At 45.0% G+C, this 26,910-nt stretch overlaps 1 protein-coding gene across 4 annotated transcripts in view; it reads right to left on the bottom strand.

The window, feature by feature from the left end:
• Positions 1 to 1,833: 1,833 nt before the first annotated feature.
• ARHGAP26 (Rho GTPase activating protein 26) overlaps positions 1,834 to 26,910 on the bottom strand; it is a 424,411-nt gene continuing 399,334 nt past the window's right edge. The window contains exons 21-24 of one of the 4 annotated variants that reach the window (XM_070234027.1): positions 23,002 to 23,112; positions 22,837 to 22,866; positions 16,864 to 16,955; positions 1,834 to 7,939 (exon numbers count right to left, since the gene is read on the bottom strand). In XM_070234027.1, the coding sequence (XP_070090128.1) occupies positions 7,851 to 7,939; positions 16,864 to 16,955; positions 22,837 to 22,866; positions 23,002 to 23,112 (322 nt within the window). In that variant the 3' untranslated portion in view covers positions 1,834 to 7,850. Of the gene's footprint in view, positions 7,940 to 16,863; positions 16,956 to 22,836; positions 23,113 to 26,910 lie in introns of all 4 variants that reach the window. The other 3 variants (XM_023617500.2, XM_023617497.2, XM_023617501.2) reach the window with 3 other exon arrangements.

Here is a 26,910-nt window from a genome sequence, read left to right on the forward strand (position 1 = left end):
TTTAGGGTGGGCACAAGAGCTGGAGAGTAAAATGCCATTTGGCGCCTAGAGAAAGGTCTCAGTGAATTCAAGTCTTGACTAATTTGCTGGTTGGCCTTGGGAAGGCATATTATTTACCTGGCTTTTAGCATATAGCAGCTGGGGCCAGCTTCATGGGGTCAATTACACAAGAGACTTGACAGATATGCAGTGTGACAGGAGTTGCTAAGTGCTGTGGGATACAGTGGGTCACAGTTTTGATTATTCAACTTCAAACCTTCCTGCGTTGGTCCCCACTGCCTGATGCTGACTGGGGATGCAGGGGGGTGTTCCGAAGGATGTAGCCCCTCCCTGCAGATGGTTATTCTCAGCTTTCTCATGCAATGAGCCTTGCTGAACCTGAGCAGTTACCACATTGGTTAGAGGCTCCCTTAGCTGCTGCGCAGGCTAAACTCAGGCGATCCTGACTAACCCAGCACAGTTAATTAGCTACAGCTTAGCTTAGTGCTATTAAAAGCAGGGCAAGCCAGTGACATTGACACATTTGGGTAGTAGAGGTGTGTGGTATCCCAGCGAAGGTTGAGAAAGAACTGAGAAAGGTGGCATTAAAGCCCTGATTGAATTTCCAAGAGAGCAAACACGTTTGGGGGTCTGAGAAAACCTTTCATTTACCTAATTTCAAGCGTCAATCAAGTCCATTTCTAACCAAGGTGCTCTTATGACCCATCATGCAGCCAGAACTAACAAGTGAAAACCACCAAACCAACCACAAGACGTGACACAATCTGAGCTCTGCTCTGAATGGCTGCTAAAAGCAAAATGAAAATGAAAACCTTTCCTGTTAAAAAGACATGAAGGTTGAGGGATTGGAAAGTCTGTTGGAAAGGCCAAGGACATAGATAAAATATAAATACATACCATATATTTCATTCTTCACGTGAGGGGCATCAGATATGTATGTGTGCCCCTCACAGGGCCTCACCTAGGTACCGCATGACCTCATCCATTTTGAGCCTTCTGATGCTGGGAGAATTTTCCAGGTCAGGGTGAAGGCAGCAGGTGCTATGAGTCTGTGCTGTTCATAGGGCTAGACTGGTGCCTTATTAAGTGACAAATGAGGACAGTGTGAACACCTCATGTGTGGCCCACACATTCAAATAGCCACCCCCTCAGAACTGGGCACCAGGGGAGACCTCTTCTCCTCCTCCCAGAGGGCCAGCTTCTGGAGCCATAAGCCTTGCCCTCAATCCCCAGTGCCCTGGCTCCCCCTGCCTCTCCTTCTGGGCCCTCTGCTCTGACTGTAGAAGCCGGGAGCTAATTGTAAAGCTGGGTCCCAGGCTGCAGCTCAGAATGTACCTGGAAGGGAAATGATGAATGAGAAGACTCAGCAAGATGAGTTGGCCTGGCCTGAGACATGCTACAAGTCACTCGTTTACAAACCTGTGGGACATGTCCAGCTGTGTGGCAGGATTGTCTGTGTTCAGGCTCTTTGATTATTCCATTATTCCAACGTGCTAATGAAGTTCCAGAAAACAGTTGATTAGAGAATTAAACTTAGGAAGAATAAAACAATATGGATTTTAGGGGATAAAGGCAGAAATGTTAATTGGAATATGACTCTTGGGGGCTTAATCCTTGAACATGCCTGGTAAGTCCTCCTCAAGTTCACTAGCATCTGACTTCCCTAAGAGAAACCAGAGTTCCTCAGAGGACATCAGGAATCAGCATATAGTCGTCCCCAGTTGCCGCAGGAGTCCAGACTTGTGACCTTTGATAACGGTCTTTGCCTATTTGAAGAAATGTTAAAATATGCACCATGTCAAAACTTTATCAGAAACTCAAGAAACAAAGATATCACCAAATGGAAAAGTCATTTAATTCAAAAATCATACTTCCACTCGTTTCATAGGGATTGTCACATAAACCAACCAAATGTAAGAAAGCCAAGTTTCAGAGGCCACTCAACAGAAATTGTATTCTTTATAGATATGCATAGTGACGCAAAAGCAGATTTTTTTTTAAAGGCTGAACATGGCAAAACCATTCAACTAATGACAGGGAAAAAGTTCTATTCTAGTCACAAATTACTTTCTAATGACGAGATTGATTCTACACACCAGTCAATATTCAATACTGAAGTTTCAAACAGTGCATTATTTATGGTTTAAAAAAATTAAAGTGCCATTTTTAAAGTACTTTATTGATATTTTATCACACAGCACTTTATAATATGCTCCAAGGTAGCCTAAATCATGAATTAAACATGCAAATAATTTCTTCTCCAAAATATGGACAAAATGTCTTTTAGAAGTGCTTTTGAACACTAGCCTAGTATTAGCTACTAAACGTTTATGAGTTTGATCTTTTTTCAACATGACTTTTAATAAGTTAATAAGGAATATAGCTGTAGATAGTAACCATTTGATAACTATGAACAAAGTTTTAAAATGGCACGTAATTTACATCTTTGATCATTTTGACAACAACCAACAGCCTCTCTTCTTTCGGTAATTCTCAACCTTCAAATGTTAAAGGCCATAAAGGCTCAGCAACTGCCAGCTTATGTGGGTTTCTAGACAAGAGTCTGTATCTTTACGGATGTAAATGTGCGTTGTTCGTACACAAACACAAACACATACTAACACGTAGAGATTTCAGAATCATCCAATGGACCTTTCACAGATCAAGGTTGACTCTGGCATCTGATACCAAAGGACGTCTGTCTGGACAACTTTGTAGAAATGGTCAAGTAGGATGGTGTAGAATGTCTTGGTCTCTCTAGGTAATCCTTTTTTTTTTTTTTTTGAGGAAGATTAGCCCTGAGCTAACTGCTGCCAATCCTCCTCTTTTTGCTGAGGAAGACTGGCCCTGAGCTAACATCCATGCCCATCCTCCTCTACTTTATATGTGGGATGCATGGCGTGCCAAGCAGTGCCATGTCTGCACCCGGGATCCGAACTGGTGAACCCCAGGCAGCTGAAACGGAACGTGCGCACTTAACCACTGCACCACTGGGCCAGCCCCTCTCCAGGTAATTCTGATGTTTTGATTATCAAAACTCTGGTTCTCACTGACTACACTAAAGAGAATTTTGTCATAAAAGTAATTACTACTCTCACATGGATCTAGGATTGCACCAAGCCTTTGCTTCCTAAAGCATTCCACCTTGAAAGATGTCTCCATCTTGTAGTATCCTAGAAAACTTTTGTGAAAATATCAGTTGTGAACTTTTTCTGTGATAGATTTTCCCCCCTATTAAGAACTACATTGATTCCTCTTAAGAAAAACTCCAAAGTTCTTCAGGATGGTTCACCTTTCTCTCTCTCTGCTCCTAGCATTACTTTACATTCAATACTTCTCCCAAGAATACAAGTGCTCCCATTGGAAGACCACATTTCAGCAAGGGCTGGCTGCGAATGATGTTTAGAATCTATATGGCCTCTCTCCCTGCTTTGAGAAGCTCTTTAGTTAGACAAGTACTGAAGGCGGCAAAAGGAAAAAGCTAATTGTTACTTGTTGGAGTCTTGTCTCAGACATGCTGTAGGCTCGTGCAAGGTTCATTGCTCTGCTGCTGTTGTCATTTTGATGCTACAATTGCAGAGAAATGGTTCAGCACCCAGCAGACAGCGTGGCTGCCAAACACATTTGAGCACAAGACAAATTTTTTAAACACCAGCACAGGATGTGTGAGAGGACACTTGGTTGACTTAAAAGAGATGTGGGGCAGGGTTGTCTAGATAATTGATTACTGTCAAGTTTGCAAGAGATGATAGATAACTCCTGAGACAGAACACCTAGGACATTCCTTTTAAAGTCAGGTAGCAAAGAGGCTGTTTGGTTTCTTCAATGCTGGCTACCTACTTGGGTAATACAGTTGCTCATAAAACATTCAGTACTAGGGCAAACTGGGTGCCATGTTGGCCACTGTTGTACCCGGGAGTCCTGTGTCTATAAAAATGGGTAGACCAGACTTACTTTTGGAAACAGAAGCCAGAGGATGAAAGGTGCCAACAGACAGCCGTGAGGAGTTGATCACGTTATCTTTAGCCAATTATTTCTGTCTCCCTAACCCTTGGTCATGAAGGCTTTTAGAGCCTCTGTAGTCAAGACAGAGCTTTTGGTGACTTTCAAGAGATACAAACTCAGTTGACAGGAGGACTTCCCTTTGAGCTACAGGTATGGCTCTCTCCTGCTAATGCTTGTCCAGTCTGCCAATACTTGATTGTTCATTTTCTCTCTCTCTTTGCCTCTCTGTACAAAAAGCACTCAGCCAGAGGGATAAACTGGAATTATACTGAAAAAGACAGTTTGGTCTGACAGAAGAAAACACATATTGGCTGTGGAAATACTAAAACACTAAGCTAGAAACTGGCTCCGCTGATAGGATACCAAGGAAGGCGTGCTGTACAGGGTCCAACCCTATATGTTTACTTCTGAAAACACAAGAGAATATTATCAGTCTTGAGCAAGTTGAATTGACTTGTCTTGGGGCAGAGATTTGAGACTAGTTATCATCTCGTGGCATGTCATTCTGTAGCTACGGAATTCTGTGAGTACCTGGAGGAGGAGTGAGAGATCGATCTGAATACCCAAAAAAGATTCAGGCTCTGTATGCCAAACCGACCCCAGGGCCTCACAAAAGAAACATGAGGCTCCTGGGAAAGCTCAGGGATCTTGGTCAATAGTCTTCCTTATTCCCAGTTCACTCTTCTAATCTGCGCTAAAACTCTCTATTCAAGCAGAGTCAGGGGTGGAGATGGTAAAATTGCTTTTTAGTCTTCAAATTCCTTCCTATTTGTTGGCTCATATTCTGAACAGTTTCTCCAGTTCTGTAGCAAATGGGGAGGAGGTGAGCCTGGCTGGGGAAAGGAAACAGAGCAGCCATCTGTCACAGGCCCAGCATGGCCACAGGGAGGCTGAGAAGGGGTCTGCCTAAAAATTCCCATTGGCAACAGCTCCATTTCCCTCTGGCTTCAAATCAGCGCCAACTGAGGGAGGGAGGGACATGTTTCCAAGTGGTCAAGTTGGGGGCAAGCGTCCACAGGTATGCTTCAGCGAGGAACTCCCAAAGCCAGGGGCCTTCTGCCCCTCCACGGCAGCTCTAGTTAATGTTCCAACAGGGCAGGTGACAATTTAAAACATCAAATGTGTTAACAACATTAAGCTGCAAACTTTCTATTTGGGAAGCACAGTAGTAGAGAGTGTGCTTGTCCCCTCAGGCCCTTTTGAACAGGACCCCAAGCTGTTGAAAGTCCGCGGGAGTAGGTATAGCCTGTCTGGATGCTCCCTTCTTGGGTTTTCAATGACAACTCTCCTGAGTCCTGTCTTGTTCTTGTCCAGTCTTAATCCTTGTTCCCTGATTCAGTGGTAGTGTCTTGCTTGCTGAAGGGTGAGCTCCTGAATAAGAGCTGTGTAATCCTCGAGCTGACGAACTGAATTACAACGACAACTCCTATTAACTTTAAAACCATCTATAAAGTTATAACAGCACAATCTCCATCCCTCTTTGGGGTACTGGGAAATCTGAGATGACAGGAAGGGCACAAACATGTGAAGGGAAAGGGGAGGCAGCAGCATATTGAGAACTGAAGATGGTAAGAAGCCAGTTTTTCTTAGAACTTAGACACACACAATATTTGCAAGCTAGCTTGGCCTCATTTATAAAGCCTAAGAAGATGTGCAGGAGAGTTAGATATAAGGAGCACACAATGATCCCATCTCCTTTTGTCCTGATATCTTGGGGTACCAAGAAATACACCTGAGAAGAAAAATGAAAAAAACTCTAACGCTTGGCCCTGCCTATTTAAATCCTGAGCTTCATCTTACTACTGAGTAGGAGTTCTTCAAAAAATTCATTGCCTGAAGATGCTCTTTCCATCTCCAAATCCAAAGCTCAAGAAATGCTCAAACACACATCTGGATAAAGAAGACTGAACACCATCGATGTGGCATGCCCACCAACAAGAGCCAGCAGAGTGTAGGCAGAGAGATCTTCTCCTTCTTCAAGGCCAGAGAAGAGACGACCTTGACTCTCTCCAACCTTGCCTCCTCTCTCTCCCTCTTATTCACACTTGCTCAGCAATCAAAGCTTAAATGTGTGGAACAACTAGCTTAAACAATATCAAATATAAAACTTTGCCATATAGGATTTCAAATCACTCTATTTACAAGTTTATCTTTTCAAAAAAAAAGTAAAAGATACAGTAATTCAACACAATTCAAGTTTTTCTTTTCTTCTTTAAACTTCCCTAAAGAGGAATTCCAGAAGCAGGAAACACTCTGGAGCAACGCTGCCATCCCGAGGGGCTCCTGGGGAGCTTGACAGTCCATCAGTTTGGAGTTTGTCTGCCCAGAGTCACTCCTGTGAGGACATTCAAATGTGGAAGATATTGGGGACTCTGTTCTTTGGAGGCCAAGTGTATCCGAAATGTCCAGGCCGAACTTCCCACCCAAGGCAGTCTTCCACAAGACCTAGCCGCTTCTGGACCAGGAAATTCTTTTAGAAGGTACCCATCCCACCTCCCACGCCCCAACCTTTTGGTGTCCTCCTGAATCACAATGGCTTATGACATTAGTCTCATGCCTCAAAAGCCTGAGAAACAATTCCCTTTTTCTGAGTGGCAGTGGACATACGTGTCCTGTTAAACTACAGGTCATAGGGTTAGCCCAGGAATCTTCCCTGAAAACTGCCAGGGCACCAGTGCTCAGCAGCCCAGGGAACTGCCCGGGGGCTGGTCAGTGATGGGCTGGAGGAGGAAGGGCAGGGGGAGGGACAGGTGATCAGGAGGTCATGAGGGAATGAGTCAAAGGGAGGGTGTCACCCGTTGGGGGCCAGCACATTGCCCTCTAGAAAGCAAACACTAGTTGCATGGAAGAACAGAAATACTGAGCCTGTTTCATTTAATCTCAAGAGCTTACTAGAGTTGGCTCCAAATATATCCTGATGCTGCTGAAATTCATCAGAAAGGGAGCAGTTCCCAGCTGCTATTCTGTCTGCCCCGAGTAGACCATTCTGATTCCTTGATTTTCTGCTTCAGGCTGTTGGAACACCATTCAAAAAACTACCAAAATGGGGGGAGAAAAAAATATGTCACGCAAAGAGAGTGTGTTATTTTTTTGGTTTGGTTTTAGAGTAGGCTGGGTTGCTGTGGTTACAAGGTGATGGCAGCCCTCAGTGGCAGAGAAGTGCCTAGCTCGGGAGGGGGGAACATGGGGTGTGTGTGTTCCCTTGCATGACAGGACTGGACTGAATTCTGCTGACGCTGGGCCAACGGCTGCTTTAGAGATGGTGAGAGATTGGGTCTTCTGTAAACGGAGCCGTAACCCCTCTCCATCCTGCATGCAAACAAACAGACCCAGCTGCCTGTAGCACTGTGGGTCTCAAGTCTTCAGAGGTGGAGTCGAGAGAGTGTCTACTGTAAACAAAAGCAATGGACGCAGCCTGGATCTCAGAGCCCCTGCCCAGGCCTGTCCGACTCAGCTACACTGCAGGCTCTTGGAAACTACTTATATCTTACTTCCCTCCTTTTTCAGAAGGTTGGGGGTTTGGATGACTGTTGAAACAAAATGAGCCCTCCCTATTTGGGTGCTAAATGAGAGAAATGGCTTTGCAAGCCTTTCTCTCGGTTAATCAAAATCAAATGGCCTCCACTGCTGATTTACTTCTGTTTCTTGTAGTGCCACCACACGTCAGCTGAGATGATCATGGGGATGGCTGACACCAGAGTTCACAGAAACATTCATGTTGACAGGTAGCAGCAGAGTCAGTCACCCTGCATTTCTCAGTGGCAAAGAGAAATGGCCTACAACTCTGGACTCAGCAGTTGTCATGGATACCCCGGAAAGCTCAGCAGCTCTGCTGGGGCCCACGGTTAGAGGAACTCCACGTAGTTCTCAGGGATGAGTCCAGTCTTTCCGTTTAGAGTCCCCTCCAACCAGCCAGGCTCCTGAGATGGATGCACTGTAGAGAAAGGGGAGAGTGAGAAGAGATCATGTTACAGATAAGGCAGGAGGTGGGTGTGTGCTGTGTGTGCTGTGTTATGCGTGAAGGAGGATTCGAGAATGAGTGCAGCCACTCATCAAGTCACATAATTCTAGGACTTATCTAAACCAGAGGTTCTTAACCTTTTGTGGGACATAAGCCTTCTGAAGAAGGCTATTCTGAACATTCTTCACAACAAAAAGGAAAACAGACACAGATATTCAAAAGTTTGCATACATTTTTAGGAGTTTCATGGACTTTCTGAAGTTCCTGGTTTAAACTATAAAGAAGTGACAGATTTCTACTTTTTAGGTTCGAGGTCACAGTTATGGTGCTCCATTCATATATTTATCTATGTGTATCCATGTATGTATCTATCCATCCATCCATCCATTCATCCACCCACACAGTACTGACCATGTACCAAGTGGAGTGCCCATGGAGGACTGCTAAGAACTAGTCTTCAAAGATATCCAGCTCTTAAATAAGCATTTTACTTCAAATCCTTACCCTCTGCTTCTAATTTCCTTGCAAATTCCCTCTGCGTTTTTTTTTTTACAGCCCTTGAATAGCCCTCTCTCTGTTCCACCCATAATCTTTCTTAGCTTTCTTTCCTGTTTTCTAGAATTTTCCTTCCTCTTATATAAGTGTAAAAGCTGTCCTCTTCCTCTATCACAACTTTCAAAATTTCTGACCTTATGATTTTTCAATATCCAAAGAATATACACCCACTCTGTGACATCACAATCCATCTCCATGGAAACTGCTGTGATTTGTAAAGATTATGTAAAATCCAGCTGAGTCTGCGAAGTAGTCGATAGCAGGAGGGAAGAGAAGGAGGCACGGAGCTTGGGGATGGGGGTCACTGTGCTGTGAACTGGGAAGATATGAATCACTCATGGGTGAGGCAGGGCGTTTGCTCTCAATGTATTAGGAAAACTCCAATTTTCTGGGATTGTTTGGAGAGAAGGAATTTCCCCCTATTTCCTTCCTAGGCTAATTAAGTGACTTCCGGAGCTTGTTTTAGAAAAGCATTTCCGCCCCCAATACTACTATGCAACTCTAGTTTCACTTTGTAGGGAAAGAAGCAAGAACAGAAACCAAAGGAAGCAAATGGCAAAGCTGCACAAGGACACACATGGAGGCTTACAGAAGATCAGTGTCAAACTTCTCGAGATCTTGAATGCTTCTTTAGGAAAAGACAAGGTCAAACATCTAATAGTCAGCCTCCAAAATGCTTGTATAATTTTCTATCACTAGGCTTCAGGAATAAACCCAAAGTAGCAAAGATCCTTTGGATTTAGGACACCCAAACGAGGAGTCTGAGAGAGAAGTTCCATGGAAGAACACAGCACAACTTAAAAGCAACCTGCCCTTCCCCATAACCCCCCATGACCAAGATCTCTCATCATTTGTTTTTGTTGTTAGGAAGATTGGCCCTGAGCTAACATCTATTGCCAATCTTCCTCTTTTTGCTTGAGGAAGATTGTTGCTAAGCTAACATCTTTGCCAATCTTCCTCTATTTTATGTGGGATGCTGCCACAGGATGGCTTGACAAGTGGTGTTAGGTCCGCGCCTGGGATCTGAACCTGCGGAGTAGGGCTGCCAAAGCAGAGCACACTTAACCACTACGCCACTAGGCTGACCCCCAAGATCTCCCATCTTGCCCCTAAGGTACTAGCATCCAAATACCTCTGGCCTTCTGCCCCATCTATCCTGTGGATGCTGTCAAGATCACTTCAGTTTCTGTACCTATGAAGTAGTGATAACAAAACTCTCCATCAGTGGATTCTTGTGAGGGTAAAGGAGGCAGCACTCAGCACAGAGCCAGGACACAGTAAATGCTCAGTACGGGATAGATAGTCAGTAGGGCACCCTGCATCATTTGACCAGTCACTTGGACTGGTCAGCAAGACTCTCCTCTGGTTAAAACCTGGGTAAGGGCCTGGTCTTAACATCCACCTAAGTTTTGGGAAATCTCAAATGTTCAGAACCAAAAACAAACAAATCAAACTCACTGCCCAAAATAAAAGACCTAGAAAGAATAACCAACCAACCAAACAAAATAAGAAACAGAAAAAGACCCCTCCCACTTTATGGCAAAGCTCCTAGCAGAGTCGTGACTCCAATAGATGCATTGAGTCCATCTCTTTCAGACATTCTCCCTTCCTGGTCAGCTGTTCAAACACAGCTTGGGTGCTGAGGTGGTAACTTCTGCAAACATTAGAAATGGAATTTGCAGAGTAAGGGAAGAATCAGAGGGGACAAAGGAGACATGCTGAACTGGAGAACAAGAGCTATGTCACAGGGGATGGCAGGGGACCACGCAGGCTTTGGGTCAGACTGCTGACTCCCTGGAGTCTTCATCAGGCTTTAGTAAGGCGTGATACCAGACCACGTGCATAGACTCGCCTGGATGCTTATTAAAACTGTAGATGCCTGGGCCCCAGAGCACATCAGTTAAAGCAGACTCTCCAAGAGCTGGCCCAGGGTCTGTATTTTAACTTGTTCACAGAAAGTTGAGTTATAACTTTTCTGTGCCAAAATGCCTCTGCAATGAGGGTGGTAATAAGAATTAAAATGCAAATTCTCATTAACTAATGGAGGAGAGAGGCAGCACCAGATGCCCGCCTTCTTTCTGTTGTCCTCTGTTTCCTGTACCCACACTTGAAGGCTTGGCTGAAGCCCCACCTCCTTCATAAATACCATCACAGAATCCCATCTTCCTGCTCCACACTCCCGGAAGGCCCACAGTACATTCCACATATTATTCACGGGTCCTATCAATGCTGTTCAAGTGTGTTAAGCTTTGCTTCTCTAACTAGTTTCCAGTGCATTTTAATTTGTATTCTATCACTCAACATTCTTCAATGATTCCTCTCTGTCTGGTGAATTATAAAGACAGAAGCTAACAACTAGAAATGGTGCCTGGGAAGCAGCCGTGGTCTCAGAGCTTTGATACATATTGACTCATTTGATCCTAAAGACCCTAGCTTGTGCTATTATTATCCCTATTTTATAGATGAGAAAATTAAGGCTCAGAGAGGTAAATTAATTTGTGCAGGGTCACAATGGTAAAACTAGAATTTGAATCCAACTTGTTTGACTCCAGAGACCAAGCCCTTTTCCACTACATTATGCCTCTATTCAACTGGAGAATGTGGTCCTTGAGGATAGGAATGCTGATACATATGTTGAGCACATACTAAGCGGCAGGCCCTTTGCTAAAAGCTTCACCTGCATCACCTCCATTCACCTTCAGAATCATTATGGAGTTAGTTCTGCTATTATCCTCATTTTACTCTTGAGAAACTGAGGCTCAGAGATGTTAAGCATCTTGCCCAACACTATATAGCTGGTAGACGATGGAGGTAGATCTGAACCCAGGACATCTGATCCCAGGGTCTGTGGTCTTAACCATTACCACTTTTGCCTAGCCCAATGTTCTGGACATTGAAGATGCTCATAAGTGCCTGTTGGGCTGAATTGTGCCAATCTCCAACTTTCTGAATTGGACGAGTGTCCAATGTGTTATATAAACACACAAGGTGTTGCGGCGAGCTGCCTGGGCAGCTCTCTAGCCCAGCAAGCATATGATAAATATAAGCTGTTGCTGACACGGGTGTGCTTCCTGCCAACTACTTTCTCTCAGCTCTATCCATACATACATCATACACCCCTGCAAGCACAACTCATGCTCTCTCCCCTCCTTCGCTCACTGTGGACAAGGAGCAAGTGCGTGACTAAGATCTCTAATGGCTTGCTGCCCCCAGGGGAAGAAGCACTGGCTGGAAGGGGCACAGACCCCTGGTTAGTTGAATGCCTTTACTCATTTAACAAACGTTTATTAAGCCCCTACCATGTGCTAGACACTGTGCTAGGTCCCTACACACAGTACAGAGCAAGCAGACAAGATTCTGCTCCCGGGGAGGGACAATCTATAATAAACAAGCATATAATTTTAGGTAGCGATGAGGGGAGAGAAAAAGACTGGGAGAGGGATGTGAGTGGGTGGGAAGGAGCTCAAAAACCTCAAATCTAAACGACCCAAAGGAGCCAGACACGCAGTGGGGAACAGAAGTGCAGAGGCCCTGAGATGGGGAAAGCTTGGTGTGATTTAACAGTGGTTTGAAAATTTTTCTTAAAGAGCCAGATTGTAAATGTGTGTAACTCTGCCATTGTAGTGTCATAGATGGTATATAAACAAGAAGGCGTGGGTGGCCCTGTTCCAATGAAGTTTTATTTACAAAAACGGGCAGTGGGCTGGGTTTGACCTGCAGGCCAGGGGTTGCCGACCCTATCTGAGAACATAAAGAAGGCCTGTGAAGCTGCAGTATATCGGGGGAGGGTGAGATGGGGGCCAAAGGGGCAGGAGCCGGACTGTGGAGGTCCTCGTCAATAATACTGGGAACAACGGAGGCCACTGGAGTTTTTGAAGCAGGAGAATAACATGTTGTGATTTTTGTTTTTCAAAGACCACTCTGGCTGCTGTGTAAAGAAGGGATTATGGGGGGCAAGACTGGACATGATGAGACTGGTTGGGCAGCTGGTGGAGATGCCCAGGTGAGGGATGGAGGTAGCCTGGGTTTGGCAATAAACATGGCTGGGGAGGCTGAAAGACTCCACCGAGGACACTCCCATAGCCCCACTGCCTGAGATGTTCTCTGTCAGCAAAGAAACCTGGGGCAGCCCTGCCTTGCTCTCACGCTGCACCCTGTACCCCAGAAATGAATGGATCCAGCCCATCCCAAACCTTGATGAAAGTATCCCAAGAACCCAATCTTAGAGAATTTTCCAGGTATCACTAATCGTGTGGCTTCAAGATGACTGTAATGTTCCTGAGAACATGAGTTATTTCTCTTTCCAGTTACTCTTTGAGGCGCTCTTGGTGAAGTGGACAGTTTCCTAGTAGACTGGCAAGGGCTGACACTAGAGTTAGTTCCAAGTATTGCACATCCATTCCCCACTGCACAAAGTCCGAAAGCTGACGGAGCAGCCACTCCGGATTCATAGCATGGGCCCCTGGAACCCAAAGGCTTGGAAATTAATCATTACGAAACAACAGACTTTCCCCTCAAGGCATCCCTCCCTCTTCCTCCTCCTTAGTCATTCTTCCTGATCCTGAAAAAGAAAACACACACACACACACACACATACACTCACACTCACTCACTCTCTGTCATAAGGAGACTCTTCTGATTGGTCTGATGATTTAATCTGGCAGCTACAGAGCATTCAACTTAAATAGCACTTACCTAGAATCTACAGCAAGAAACTAACAAGACACAGAACAAGGAAAAAGATCTCCCTACCTAAGGTGTTAGAAGAATGCCTGATACTTTCTAAAACTCAGACCTCATAAGACATTATCAGCCAAACCAATCTAAAAAGTGTTTTAACATTTTGTCAGATCTTTCTTCGACTGCAGCTCAGTCAACACTGAGAATTGTTTTCTTTGGGGTTTAATTTGGTCTTTTGCTCTTCAGGGAATTTGAAAGGTCACTGGCATTGCTGGTTAAAAATAAACTAGTGTCAATGAACTCTGCCTTGATTCCCAGAGACCACAGGAAGGCTCGCATAAGGCTTCTGACTCGTTAAACCAAACCTCTCTCCTGCTCTCATTTATCATGATAGGATTTATGACGATTATCAAATTGTGGGGTGGGCGTAGTCATAGAACCTGCTAGGCACAGCAGCCTGCTGGGAAAGAAAGGACTTGGCAGGTAAAAATCACCCATGTATCTTTTCTTTTCTTATTTTGGTTAGCTACTTCAAAAAGGAGACTTATGGGCCGGCCCGGTGGTGCAGCGGTTAAGTTCGCACGTTCTGCTCCTCGGCGGCCTGGGGTTCGCCAGTTCGGATCCCGGGTGCGGACATGGCACCGCTTGGCACGCCATGCTGTGGTAGGCGTCCCACATAGAAAGTAGAGAAAGATGGGCACGGATGTTAGCTCAGGGCCAGTCTTCCTCAGCAAAAGGAGGAGGATTGGCAGTAGTTAGCTCAGGGCTAATCTTCCTCAAGAAAAAAAAAGAAAAAAGGAGACTTAGAAGATGGTGGGAATATAAAATAGTGCAAACCCTTTGTAAAACAGTTTGGCAGTTCCTTAAACAACTAAAGGCAGAGTTACTGTATCACCCAGCAACCCCACTCCTGGGTATGTCGCCAAGAGAACTGAAAACATAAGATCTCACAAAAACTTGTAGACGAATGTTTATAGCAGCATTACTCATAAAAGCCAAAAAATGGAAACAGTCAAATGTCCATCAACTGATGAATGGATAAGTGTGGTATACCCACATGACAGAATAGTATTCAGCCATAAAAAGGAATGAAGTTCGATACATGACACAACATGAATCCTGAAAATATTATGAAAGAAGCCAGTTATAAAGACCACACGCTGTATAATTCCACTTACATGAAATATCTAGGGCAGGCAAATTTAGAGAGGCAGGAATTAGCTTAGTGGTTGCCTAGGGTTGGATGAAGGAGGGTTGGGGTAAATGGGGCATGACTGCTGAAGGGTACAGGATTTCTTTTGGGGGCGATGAATATATTCTGGAATTAGATAGTGGCAACGGTTGCACAACTTTGAATATACTAAAACCTACTGAATTGTATAGTTTAAATGGGTAAATTGTATAGCATGTGGATATCTTAATAAAGCTGTTAAAAAAAAATGGAAGGCTGCACTCAAGAAAAAGAGTCACAAACAAGACACACATGCACACATATACCTTTTGAGAGCTTAAACTAATTCTGCCCCTGGGATGAGAGGTCCTTTATGTTGTCAGAGTGAATAGCTGATAGGAACATGGCAGTCCCTTGCCCATGTGAGCAGTGAATTGGGGTTTAGAGGACAGACCTTTAGACTCTGGATTCACCTGTATATGTGGGGATCTCTCAAATCCTGCTCATCTGTAGGCAGAAGCCTGTCTCTGCTGACAGAGTGGGATACAGAAGCCCCTGCAGGCAGCGCATTCCTGTTTGTCTGCCATGAAAATTGTGTCATGTTATGGCTGGGCTATGACTCTCCCACCTGGGCCTGTGCAGGGATACTCGCCAGTGACATGGTTTTGGATAGCCTTCAGGGGACCCACTTCACCTGCAGGTCCGCTGGGGTCTGAAAGCTCCAGCTGCTGACAGAGAAGAGGAAGCTGGCTGGCTTGCGCCTTGGTTTGTAAAGGGCCCGAATAAAAGTAAAAGGGGCAAAGGTTTAAGGACAGTGCTTTGGGCCCTGAGAACCATCAGAGAGAATGCGGGCCCAGCAGGCCACATGCAGTTATGGGCTCACCCCACTCCACTGGCTCAGAAGGCCCAGTGCCAAGTGTGACCTGGGAATCTGCCAGGTGCTCTGTGATCTCTTTCCCATTCTGTCCACTCAGGCCTGGTTAACATCTCTGCCACGCTGAATGCAGGGGCTGGGCACACAGGGATGCCCCTTTGCACGTGGATGCAGTCAAGGCTGGTCTCCAGGAGCCCAGCTCTGTTCTGGCTTGGACCTCGAGGCCCTTATGGATAGCCAGGACCCACCCAGGAGGTCAAGGTACAGCACCTACTGCCCAGCCGAGAGCCACGCCTGGGGCATATCAGCTGAAGGGGAAACTGTTACTGTGAACTATGAGAGTGTCAGGGTCTTTTTCTAAGACAGACCTAACGATGACGATGATCATAACAATAATAACGATAACAGAATATTGACTGCTTAAGGTGTTGAGTACTATTTTAAATACGTGATGTATGTTATCTCAATTTTCTCTCATGAGCCCTATAAGGTAGGTAATGTTATCTTTATATGATGGGGGAGGCACAGAGAAATTAAGTGACTGCTTGAGGTTACACAGGAGCAAGTGGCCAAGCCAGAACCCTTACTTTGGTGGCCTGAATCTAGACTTACACTCTCCCAGTGCTGTGTGGAGCCTTGGCTGCCCTGTATTTCTGGGTCTCAGGCAGGCAGTAGGAGGCGGGGTCTAGGGCAAGATGGGGCTGCCCGGCCTTGATGGGGAGCGACTGGGCAGTGCACACTCACCTCTTTCTGGGGACTTTGCCCCCAACCCACCTGAGGTCAAGAACTGAGCCAGAGAAAATGTCCAGTTCCAGAAATCGGGCGGCTGCTTTTGCTTTGAGCAAAAAAACCAGACCCTTTCACCCAGGGATCCAGAAAGAGTATCCCCAAAGGAGAACTTCATCTGGGGAAAATCTTAGCGGTAACAGAAACTTGGGCTTTTCCCCAGAATTCTGATTTTTCTCTTAGGTCAATGATAAGTTATGACAAATTATGACATGAGTTCTCACTCTAAAAAACAATACTTTTTTTTTTTTTAATTTAGGGAGGAAAACAAACAAAAAGGAACAAGAAAACTATGCTCCCAACAGTTAGGGGGAGGACGAGCAGGGGCACAGTGAGGTTTATCGGCCTGGAGCTTGCCCAATACCCTGCCATCTCGGAAAGTGGCTTCACCTGCTGTAGATAATGAATGCCACCAAACCCAAGAGGAAGGGGTCCCAGAATCTGTGGCCTCAATCTCTGCCCTGACTGTCTGACCACCGGCAGGATCCTCGTTCTCTACTCCTTTATCTCCTACCCTCTGTCCAGCCTCCAGACTCGCAAAGCCACTGCCAGGTGCGGGGCTGAGTCCTGTGCAGGTACAATGGCATTTAATGTCTACAACTCCTCGATGAGACTCCCTCGGTCAGAGTGAAGAGCTGATACCCCCGTCTCCTCTTGACAGTGCCACTGAAGTCCCACTGCTGCTCTCTAATTTTGGGAAAAGACACACCTCAGCTCCTTTTCAGTCTTACCTGTTCTACTGAGATTTTTCCTTAGGTAGGAACTTTGAAAAACGCCAGTTATTTATTTGCTTTTCCCCCCCAAATCTTTGCGAGGGGATGAGAAACTCACCATTATCGAAGACCGTGCCTGCTGTGAATGAGAGTTCCGAGTCATGTTCAGCTTTGCAGGCATACAAGGCTTTCGCCTTCCGGAACGGTGTGCTGTGTGAAAACAGGTTTATTTAGCAATTGTTTTAAACCCTCTGAAAACCCCAAATATTAATCTCTCTTCTTTCCCTTTTCCTGCAAATCACCTTGTCCTCTCTGGTTGGAAGAGCCTGACAAGGCAGCCAGATGGCAAAACATGAAGTGGAAAAGTTGCAAAGGTCACCAGAGAAAAATGAGAAATATTCAGAGAAAAGCCATAAGCCCTGAGAAACCACACTTCTTGGGGGTCACCTTGTGTCACGTTAAAACTTTCTCTAGGAGTTACAACGGCTGAACACTGGGAGGGCAGGCAGGGCCTCATTTGTGGAGCAGGAGTAGCTCGGGAGGAGGGGGGTGGGGGCAGGAAGAACTTCCAAGTTGCTCTGGGGAATACTCCCAACAGACCCTCTTGAAAGTCGGCAATGCTCAGTGGGTCAAAAGGAGAAATTCTAGCAAAGTCAGGTTTCGGCTTCACCCACGGGCTGACATGAGCTCTTCCAGATGTTACTTATTTCTCATTGGGCTGGTGGAGCAGGATTCCAGAGCTGGAACTCCCCGACCCCCAGGGTAGGGCAGGGAATAGACAAGGTGTGTGTGTGTGAGCAGTTAAACACGTGTGCATGAGCGCACACGTGAACGTGTATGGGGAGTGCGGGAAGGAAGAAGGGAGAGCGGGTCAGAATGCATTTTTCCTTCCCTTCTCGTATCCAAGGAGTGTTGTCAACCACTCTCATTGTGCATCAGAATCACCTGGGGAACTTTTAGAAAACGTAGATGTCCGGGTTCTACCCCGACTTGCAGATATAAATATAGGCATCAGCATTTTTAAAAAGCTCTTCAAGTGATTCTAGTATGCAACCAGGGCTGAGAATCATCATTCTAAATCAGGGGTTGGCAAACTCTGTAAAGGGCCAGACAGTAAATATTTTAGGCTTTGTGGGCCATATGGTCTCTGACGCAATTGCTCAACTCTGCACTGCAGCATGAAAGCAGCCACAGTCAACACATAACGGAATTGGCGTGGCTGTGTCCATCCAAACTTTATCTACAAAAAACAGGTGGTAGGCCGGATTTGACCCAGGGGCCACAGTTTGCTAATCCGTGTTCCAGACAGTAAGTTGTAAGAACTGGTAAATCCTATTTTCTATCTTTTTTTTTTTTTTTTTACCTTCTATCAACTTTTGCTTTGGTAGTCAACTAGTTTCAAACAATCTATGGACTTGTCAAGGCCCATAAGAAAACTGACATTTAATAGTGAAAATTTGGGTCTTTATTTTCCAAAAGCAATCCCTTCTCCCTCCAAGCCATCCAAGGAAGCCCATTTAGGGACTCAAGGACAGAATAAAAAAAAGAACAAGTAGGTCCTCTGGGTTAGACAGTTATTCAAGGGATATATATTATTTACTTTATCGTCATTCGACTAATTAAAAGCCTCAAGGAACCAGTGACGCCAAACCTCCTGTGGTGCACTGATTTCCAGTAGCCAAATGAGATTTAACTGAAGAATGGCTTGGTCTCAGGTAAACAGACAGAATCAGAAGGGGCAGGGCGTCTTGGGTTATTATGCAACTGTTGTTCTCGGAGTCACTAAGTCCAGCTTCCCTTTGGGAAAGAGGAGCCATGGATGGATGGACACCTACACCAGGCCAGTCATCTTAAACATCCAGTCGTGGCTCCATGAAAACCAAGAAAAGATGACTTAAAAGGTCTCTTGTCAGGATGACCAGAGTAAATGATCATCCAGAATTTGTCGCCAGGGTGCAGTTTACTGTTGTCTCTGGTCCTCTAGTAGCCAAGAGATGATGGCCAGGTGGGAGAAAATTGGGGAAGTGGGAGAAAATGAAGTGAGTCCTCTGGGAATGAAGGGAAGAGAGCTTTAGGATTCATCAGCTCCAACTGGAAAATAGCTCTTCCTGTCTAATTATTTTAAAGTCAGAATAAAGGTCAGGGCAAGGGGCACATTCTGTGATCTAAGTAAACCAAGTCTGCATGTTGGCCAGCAAGGGCCAAACATCCAATGTGCAGCTTTCCAGAGAGGGAAAAAAAAAGTTTTTTTTTTGAGGGAGTAGGGAGCAGAGAGGAGGAGCCACCTGGTTGTGCAAAGTACTTAAACAGCCAAAGTTCCTTACTAACAGGCAAAGACAGCCTGTCATGACATGGAAGGTGGAAGGAGAATCCAGTCAACATTAGCCAGGGCCACTGGACCTTGAGGAGGGTAGAGAGCAAAAAGACCAGGGACGGGGAAATAAGAGGTGAGGGAAAGACCATCTGAGGCAAGATTCCTCCTGCTGGATTTTCATAGGGGTTACTTATTAACTGCATGAAATAAAGGGAATGGGACAAAACAGGGGCCAGCCAGGGAAACCAACTAGAGTATCTGGCAAGAAGAAAGCAAAGGGAATGGTCTCAGGTGCCCAAGATTACCATTCAAGAGGAATAATTTCCCAATAATATTAGGCTTTTGGAATTGAATAATGAAGAGACAATAAAATGGCACATTAAAAATAAAAACAAAGGTCAGGTGACTGAGGCTATGAGAAGCGCCTTTCCCGAGGACCCGTCCCCTTAGGACGCCCAGAAATGGGAGGGATGGTGGAGGGATGCTTTTACAAGGACCACTCCTGTTCCTTAGCACTAGAGCTGCCAAGTAAAATACACGACACCTAGTTAAATTTGAATTTCAGATAAATGATGAATACTTTTTTTTGTACGAGTATGTCCCAAATATTGCATGGGACATACTTACACTAAAAAAACAATTTGTTGTTTAACTACAATTCAGATTTAACTGGGTGTTCTGTATCTTTATTTTATTTGCTAAATCTGGCAACCTTACTCAGGGGAAAGTCTTATCTTTTTAAGTCTGTCAGCCAACCAGTCCAGTGTCCCATGCCAAACTCCCTCTCAAAAACCTTGAGCAGTTTGCTTTAGGTAGGGTTCCTACCAAAACAGATCCTGTTGGCACAGAGGTTATATTTGCAGGCTTTGGCTCTGATTAAAAAAATAAAAAATCCCCAGCAAGAATCTTTGGTTCTTTGGCTCCCTGGCTCCCACTTCTTTGCAGTGCCTCTCAACACTAGACACAGAGAGCCTAGGGTGCTCCTTGGCTGCTCCTGTGACAGTGCCCTTCAGACCTCAGCTGGGCCTTCAAGGGCACGAACAAGTTTGGAACCTTCTGCTAGTTCATTTTTAATTTTCGCCTCTGAGCATGGCACGAGGCCAGGAAAGCACTCAGAGGAGTTTCCCTCAAATGCCCTTGCAAGCCTTGCAAAATGACAACCCACTCTCCATTGTACGGCACCACAGGGAGGTGGGGCCAGCTAGACTGGCAGAGTGCAACGGCTGGATCATATAGGCACACTTTCCAGGGGCCCCCGTGCAAATACAAGTTACGGGTTTGGGGCTGGCAGCTTTTCACTTTTACAAGTGAAAGGAAAGGGAAATGTGAAGGGAATGCTCCTCTAGGACCTTCACTCTCTGTGCTGTGAAAGGCATCTTAGTTCCTGAGCTTGAACTAACAAGAATTACTTTGAAGAGGGGAGAGGAAGCCATTTCCAGAGGAGACGTGATGTAGAAGTTCATGGGGCCATTAATTAGGTCTAATTAAGTATTTATTTTGAAAAGCTCTGGCCAGGGAAAGAAATCTGAAGCTTTATGTCCTGGAACTGGATGTGGGGGAAGGCCTCACTGAACCTGAATAAAGGGTATATGCCCCCACCTCTTGGGGCCACATTGCAACAGGGGTTAGGGGATTGTGGCCCTCTCTGTTGGCTAGCTCTGATGCGCTAGCTCCCCAGCAGCGTCCCTATCCTTGCTCACCTTGGCACACATATTTAGCTCAGTGACAGCCAATTCCAAGCCTTACTCTGCCTTGCCTATTTCAAAATGGTAGGTTCCTAAAGGATTGTAGAACAGCATTGTCAAATGGTGCTATTTTAATGATGGTCAGAGTGGGCAGTACTGAGTAACCAAGACCTGAGGTGAGCAGATTGTATTGCCACTGTCCTTTGTCAATCTGGAAACATTTTGGGAGATGGAAAGGAGAAGCTAGAGAAAAAAACCTGGAAATATCTTGGGAGATGGAAGAAGTGGAGAAGTAGAGAGGTGGAGATATTGGACAGGCAACAGGGCCTCAAAGCTCAGAGACAAAAAAGAGTGAATACCCTCAAGCAGAGGGTACATTTCAGTTTTTCAGCTGAATGATTCTACTGCCTTGAGGCCCTACCCGGTTCTGTCCAAGGGTCCAGTGTTTTGGAGATTTTACTCCCTTTGATCAAAATGAAGGAGCCGTATTCTCCCAATGCCCAAGTCTCTCTTATGAATGTGTGAGGCATTTTGGAAGGTGACTGTCTCTGGTCACTGTAGTTTGCTCTGGTTCAGGTCTTCTTGGGGCCATCAGTGATCCTACCACAACAATTCATGCCATAGCTGGTATTCTAGAAAGTTAACATCCCCCAAAGAGCCCAGAATATGTCTAAGAAATAATTCATAAATAACTTGAGTGTCAAGAAAACATGATCTGAATTTTTACCTTATTCCCAGGGTGAGGATAAAAGGATATACTGTAAAGCTATATTTCCCATCTTCTAGGGCAAAGCTAGACAGAAAACCTAGAAGAGCAGGCCAAGCTTTGAGGCTGGGAATTGCATGGAAACTTAAATTTGGGGTTACCCATAGGTTTGGAGGAAAGAGCACAGGGCTGAGGGCAAGAAGTCCTGAATTCTGGATTGGCTCTCATTTGATCATGTGACTGTGTACAAATCACCCCTCTGTGCCTTAGTTTTCTTTCCCTATAATAGAGTTCAGGCCATTTCTCCTCTCATTCTCACATGAGGAAAGGATGAAATGAAAGATATGAAAGCGCCTGGAGGAGAACAAAGTAATGTATGTATGTATGTATGTGTGTGTGTGTGTGTGTGTGTGTGTGTGTGTGTGTGTGTGTATTTACATATAAATAGCATGGGACTTTCTTTTTTTAAAAGTATAATAACAGCGTTATAAATTATTTAAGCCTCTCTGCTGGACTCACCCCTTAGGAAAAAACAAGCTATGGGAAAAAGATGCACAAGAAATTACTGCCAAGGCCCAAAATGCTTATGATGCCTATAATTGGGCTCTACATTCTGGTTGTTTGACAGCAGAGACACACATGCAGGGGACCTACACAGCAGAGGGATCCTGCAGGATCTTTATTAATTCTTTTCCTGGATTTAAACAGCTTCTTTTCTCTAAAGAGCTCAAGTGCAAAGAATTAAGTCTGGATGTCATCAAAGCAGGGAAAACTATAGCACAGCCCTTGGGGAGAGAAACTAGGTCAACCCTGTTCCCATGAGAGCTAAGGGTTCATGACATGGAGATAGAAACGAACTGGGAGCACAGATGATTCCTGGGAGCACACAGAGGGCAAGGAGGTAGTCAGGAACAATTTAAAGAGAAATCGCTCCATATCTTGATCCTTTATCTGTCTCTCTCCCAGTGGTCTGGTCTTAGCAAGTAGGTGTCAGTTCTCATGGCTGATAGCCCAATCCACAAATAAATGTTGCCTGATGCTACCTGACCAAAAAGAGGGAAGAAAAGGCCAGTAGGTGTCTCAGCACTGTTCCCTCTGATATTATCTTACACCAAAGCACAGAGAGCCCCATGATTCAGAGAGCGATCCAAAAAGGAGCCCATTCAGGAGGCATTCTTTCCCCAAACTCCAGGCATCACAGATTAATTCAGAAACCAGAGGAAGGGTTCAGAAGGGTGTGGAAAATGCCATGCTTGTTCATGCAAATGGTCCCTCCCGGCTTTGGTCTCTTAGGCTGGAATCAAAGGAGGACAGAGGCTGGCCCCCCGTCATCCCTGACCGGCTTTGGAGAAACGGGAACGGACTGGTCATCATCCGTGATTTTACCTGGAGTCTTCACGAACCAGTTCTTCTGGCCTGTCAAAAAGCAAGTGCAGGTTTGGATGGCAGGGAACAAAGTTGACGAGGAGGCTGAACACTGCATGAAAAGAGGACCAAGCCAATGAGAGAACAACGGCAGCAACAGAAAACCAAACAAACCCTGCAACAGACCTGATGGGGGATGAGTCGCTGGACGTGGATGAGGTGGGCATAGGGCTGGATGGCGCCGAGAACATGGGCCAAGATGGCGAGAGGGGTGAAGTTGGGCTTGGATTCGGGGGGCTGCAAGACATAACAACCAGAAAACTTGTCAGCACAAAGGGAAACCACAGCGGGAGCACAGGAGGTTCATGGGAGGCCAAATGACAGGGAGCTGGAGCAGACTACAGGAGCACTGAAACCCAGGATGTGTTGTCAGTGCCAAGTCACATTTCTCCAGACCAAACCTCAGTGTCTTCCAAGTAATGCCTGTTCTGTAATTCTTCGGAGCATTAACGTGTCTCTTTGCTCTGTGGAACAACTGCTTTCTAGGTGATAGGAGCTTCTTCAGTCACGTCCATTGTGCCTTCAGGCTTCGGGGAAAAATGTCCTGAACCCACGTACTTGAGTTCTCACTCATTTCCTATCACCAGCCTCTGTCTGGGGCAGGGCTAGCTTATAATCTGCCGTCAGCTTCCACTGCTGTGTGCATGTTTTTAAAGTTGTGTCTCAGCAAAAATGACCATTTTTTCTGGGCCACACAGGCCATTCAGCCAGAAAACAATTTCCTGTTTACATTTTTAACTAAATGGACGATGTGTCACTGGAGCCCAGAAGTACTGCATTAGAAAAATGATAGCGGATGGAGGACGGGTCTGGACACACAAGTCTCAGGAGAGGGCATGTGATTACGGGCAACGTGCAGTTCCTCTGAGGTTTGCTTTCCAGGCCTGCTCTTTCTCTTCACAGATTTTGGGCATTTTGATGCTCAAAGAAAAAGCCCCAGAGGGAAGGCAATGAAAAAGTGAGGAACTGAAAACTGAAATCTGTCATTTTGTTCTCTGATGGGTAGCTGATCAAAAGTTGGGAGAGGAAAGGTTAAAATTACTCACTAAAATATAGCTTGTGGATTAGAATTGGTCATGCTAGCCCTTTGACTTATTTCCACAAATTATACAAACAAATATCTCAGCAACTCTGTAAAATCACCTTAAGTCAGGGACAGTGCAGACACCCATGACTGAGAAAACAACCTGGAAACCACCTGGCCACAACACCACCTGTAGCCCCTGGGCCTCAGGTGCCTGCTGGATTGTTTGGCCTGAGAACTTTATGGAGAGGAAAATGACAGCAATCCAATTCCCAGGGAACAGACTTTCTAAACATAGGGGACGCATAAATGTCCTACTTAGTGGGACATCCTCAGTTCAGACATGAGGTCCAATAATCGCCCTAATTACCTACAATTGTAACATAAATACCTATGGATATATTACAGTAAAAACCCATTGTGTGAGTTCTTCAGATATCCTCAAACTAATTGAATGAAACATTTATTAAATGCCATTATGTGTATTATATCTCTAGAATATAAATTCCATGAGGGTAGGATTTTCATGCGTTTTGCTGTTGGATTGCTAATGCCTAAAATAGTGCCTGTAGGTATTCAATAAATAATTACTGAAGAATTAATGAATCACATCTAACCCACCCAAAAGCAAAGAGGCACTATTATACTTCCCATTTCACAGATGTGGAAACTTGGGCCAGGTTGAGATTTGTCTGAAGATACCCAGCCTGTGAAGGACAGGGCCACGGTTCAGACCCCAAGCCCCTGGCTCCAAGCCCAGGCCTCTTGCCGCCACAGTGGACTGCCTCTGGGGTGGCACAACTTGCTCTGTTCCTCTCTGTTGTGCTAAGCTTCCTTACAGACCCAGCCATAGCACCAGAAGCCTTTGTAACCGCTGATTGATGAGTTTCCTTTAGCTGTCTACCACATTGGCAAGGGAAAATGGGAATGCAGCAACAGACAGACTCAGTAAGACTCAACACATTGTAAATTCCAACAAAATCCCCAATCCTGCCTCTAGTCTCCAGTCTGGTACATTCGTACAGCAGATGGAATTCATAAAATAGAAGAGATTAAACTAACAAAATATGGCTTTCTTTTCTTTTTCTCAATTAATCCAGCAAAGACTAGTTATTGAGCACCTAGTATGATCAAGACAGTAAGTGGAACACAACACAGCATTTAACAAGTCCCTAACTTTGAGAGCTTAAAATGCACTTGAAAAGATGGGACAGATTAAAAAACAACTGTAATATAAGACAGTAAGATTCATCAGCTGAGGGATAAATGACTCTATTATTAGTTTCATACCTGCTCCCACTTGACTGTCTCGAGCCCTGGGAGACAGTGCCGCCTCATTTCTCCCGTGCAGCCTTCAGCGTCCTCCTTAGCTGCAGCTGGTAAGAAGGGCCTTGCTTTCCCAGCCCTCTCACTACAACCTGCCCCACTAGAAAATGACCTAGTAGGCGAGGCCGGGCCGTGACTTCTGAACTGCAGTGCGGCCCAGGAACACGAGTTCTGACGAGGGGCAATTTGGAGGTTCAAGAGAGCAGCCTAGGCCCAGAGGCCTGGACTAGTCTGTTCCTCTGGTCAGTGGTCACCACAAGACAATTAAAAAGTCCTTAAGACTTCTTTTGAAAGTTTTTTTTTTCTTTTCAGTGGCTTTTCTAAGTAGGAAACACCTCCAGCTTCCTATCTCATCTGTACCAAGAATTATGCCTAAAAAAGGCATAGCTGGAAACATATTCTATGAACACAATGTGGGTTCTGAATGTATTTTCACATGCTTGGATACCTAAGTGGTTCTTGGTTAATGGTACATGGCTGAAATTGTCTGGGAGTGCGGTTGGAAGGCAGAATATTCACAACGATTATAAGAACTTACTCTTCAATCCCCATGTCAATAGTATTAACGGTAATTTTTAATAGCTAATAGAACTATTTGTTTGCTTGTTTTTTAGTCGTGGCAATAACATTTGTTTGCCATAAATGACTACAATGTAAAGTTTATTACCACTGTTTTAGTGTAACAATAAAACGCATACAATACTTATGATTTTTTAACCTATTTATGGGATTACATGTTTTTTAAATTTGTGCTTCAGAGTCACGTCAATAAAACTCACTATCAACAATACTATCGAACATTTATTTTTATATACCATCATGAGTGACGCCTGGAGCAACAGAATGACTGTAAACATACAAATGTTCCTCCAAGAAAAAGAGAATACATTATATTTTACTTTTGATGCAACTCAGAGAACATATAGGTGGGAAATAAGATGAACAGGGATGATGATAATGTCCCAAGACTATGCATAATCTTATATTGTCCTTTCACTACAGAAGTGTCTGGCTGGGGCCAGCCCTGTGGCCAAGTGGTTAAGTTTGTGCGCTCCACTTCCTGCGGCCCAGGGTTTTGCCAGTTCGGATTCTGGACGCGGACATGGCACCGCTCGTCAGGCCACATTGAGGCAGCATCCCACATACCACAACTAGAAGGACCTACAACTAAAAAAAAATTCACAACTATGTGCTGGGGGGATTTGGGGAGAAAAAAGCAGGGGGAAAAAAAAAGAGGATTGGCAACAGTTGTTAGCTCATGTGCCAATCTTTAAAAAAAAAAAAAGAAGTGTCTGGCTATAGGTTGCTGAGAAAATGACAAGAGAGGACAAAAAAAATCTCGCCCCTAAAAAACTCAACATGGACAGACAAAACAGTCGATTTTGCTATTGGCTCTGAAATCTCTAAGATCAACTTCTCAAACTCTCTTCCCACTAATGAGGCCAAAGATAACAAACGATTGAGGTTAGGACAAGAGAAAATAATTTTATAACTAACATCTTAGTAGACGACCCCCAAAGGCCTCTCCACAATCCTGAGTCCAAATGGGAGTATCTGAGCTGAATGCCCCAGCACATTTTTCACCCTAAATATTCCTGGGGTCCCACCAGGCCCCCACATCGAGGCCCAACACAGCAACAACAACCGCTTAAACTTTAGCACGGAAGGAACATTTGCTGGTCTGG

The sequence above is a fragment of the Equus caballus genome, chromosome 14 (assembly GCF_041296265.1).
Source record: "Equus caballus isolate H_3958 breed thoroughbred chromosome 14, TB-T2T, whole genome shotgun sequence".
NCBI lineage: Eukaryota > Metazoa > Chordata > Mammalia > Perissodactyla > Equidae > Equus > Equus caballus.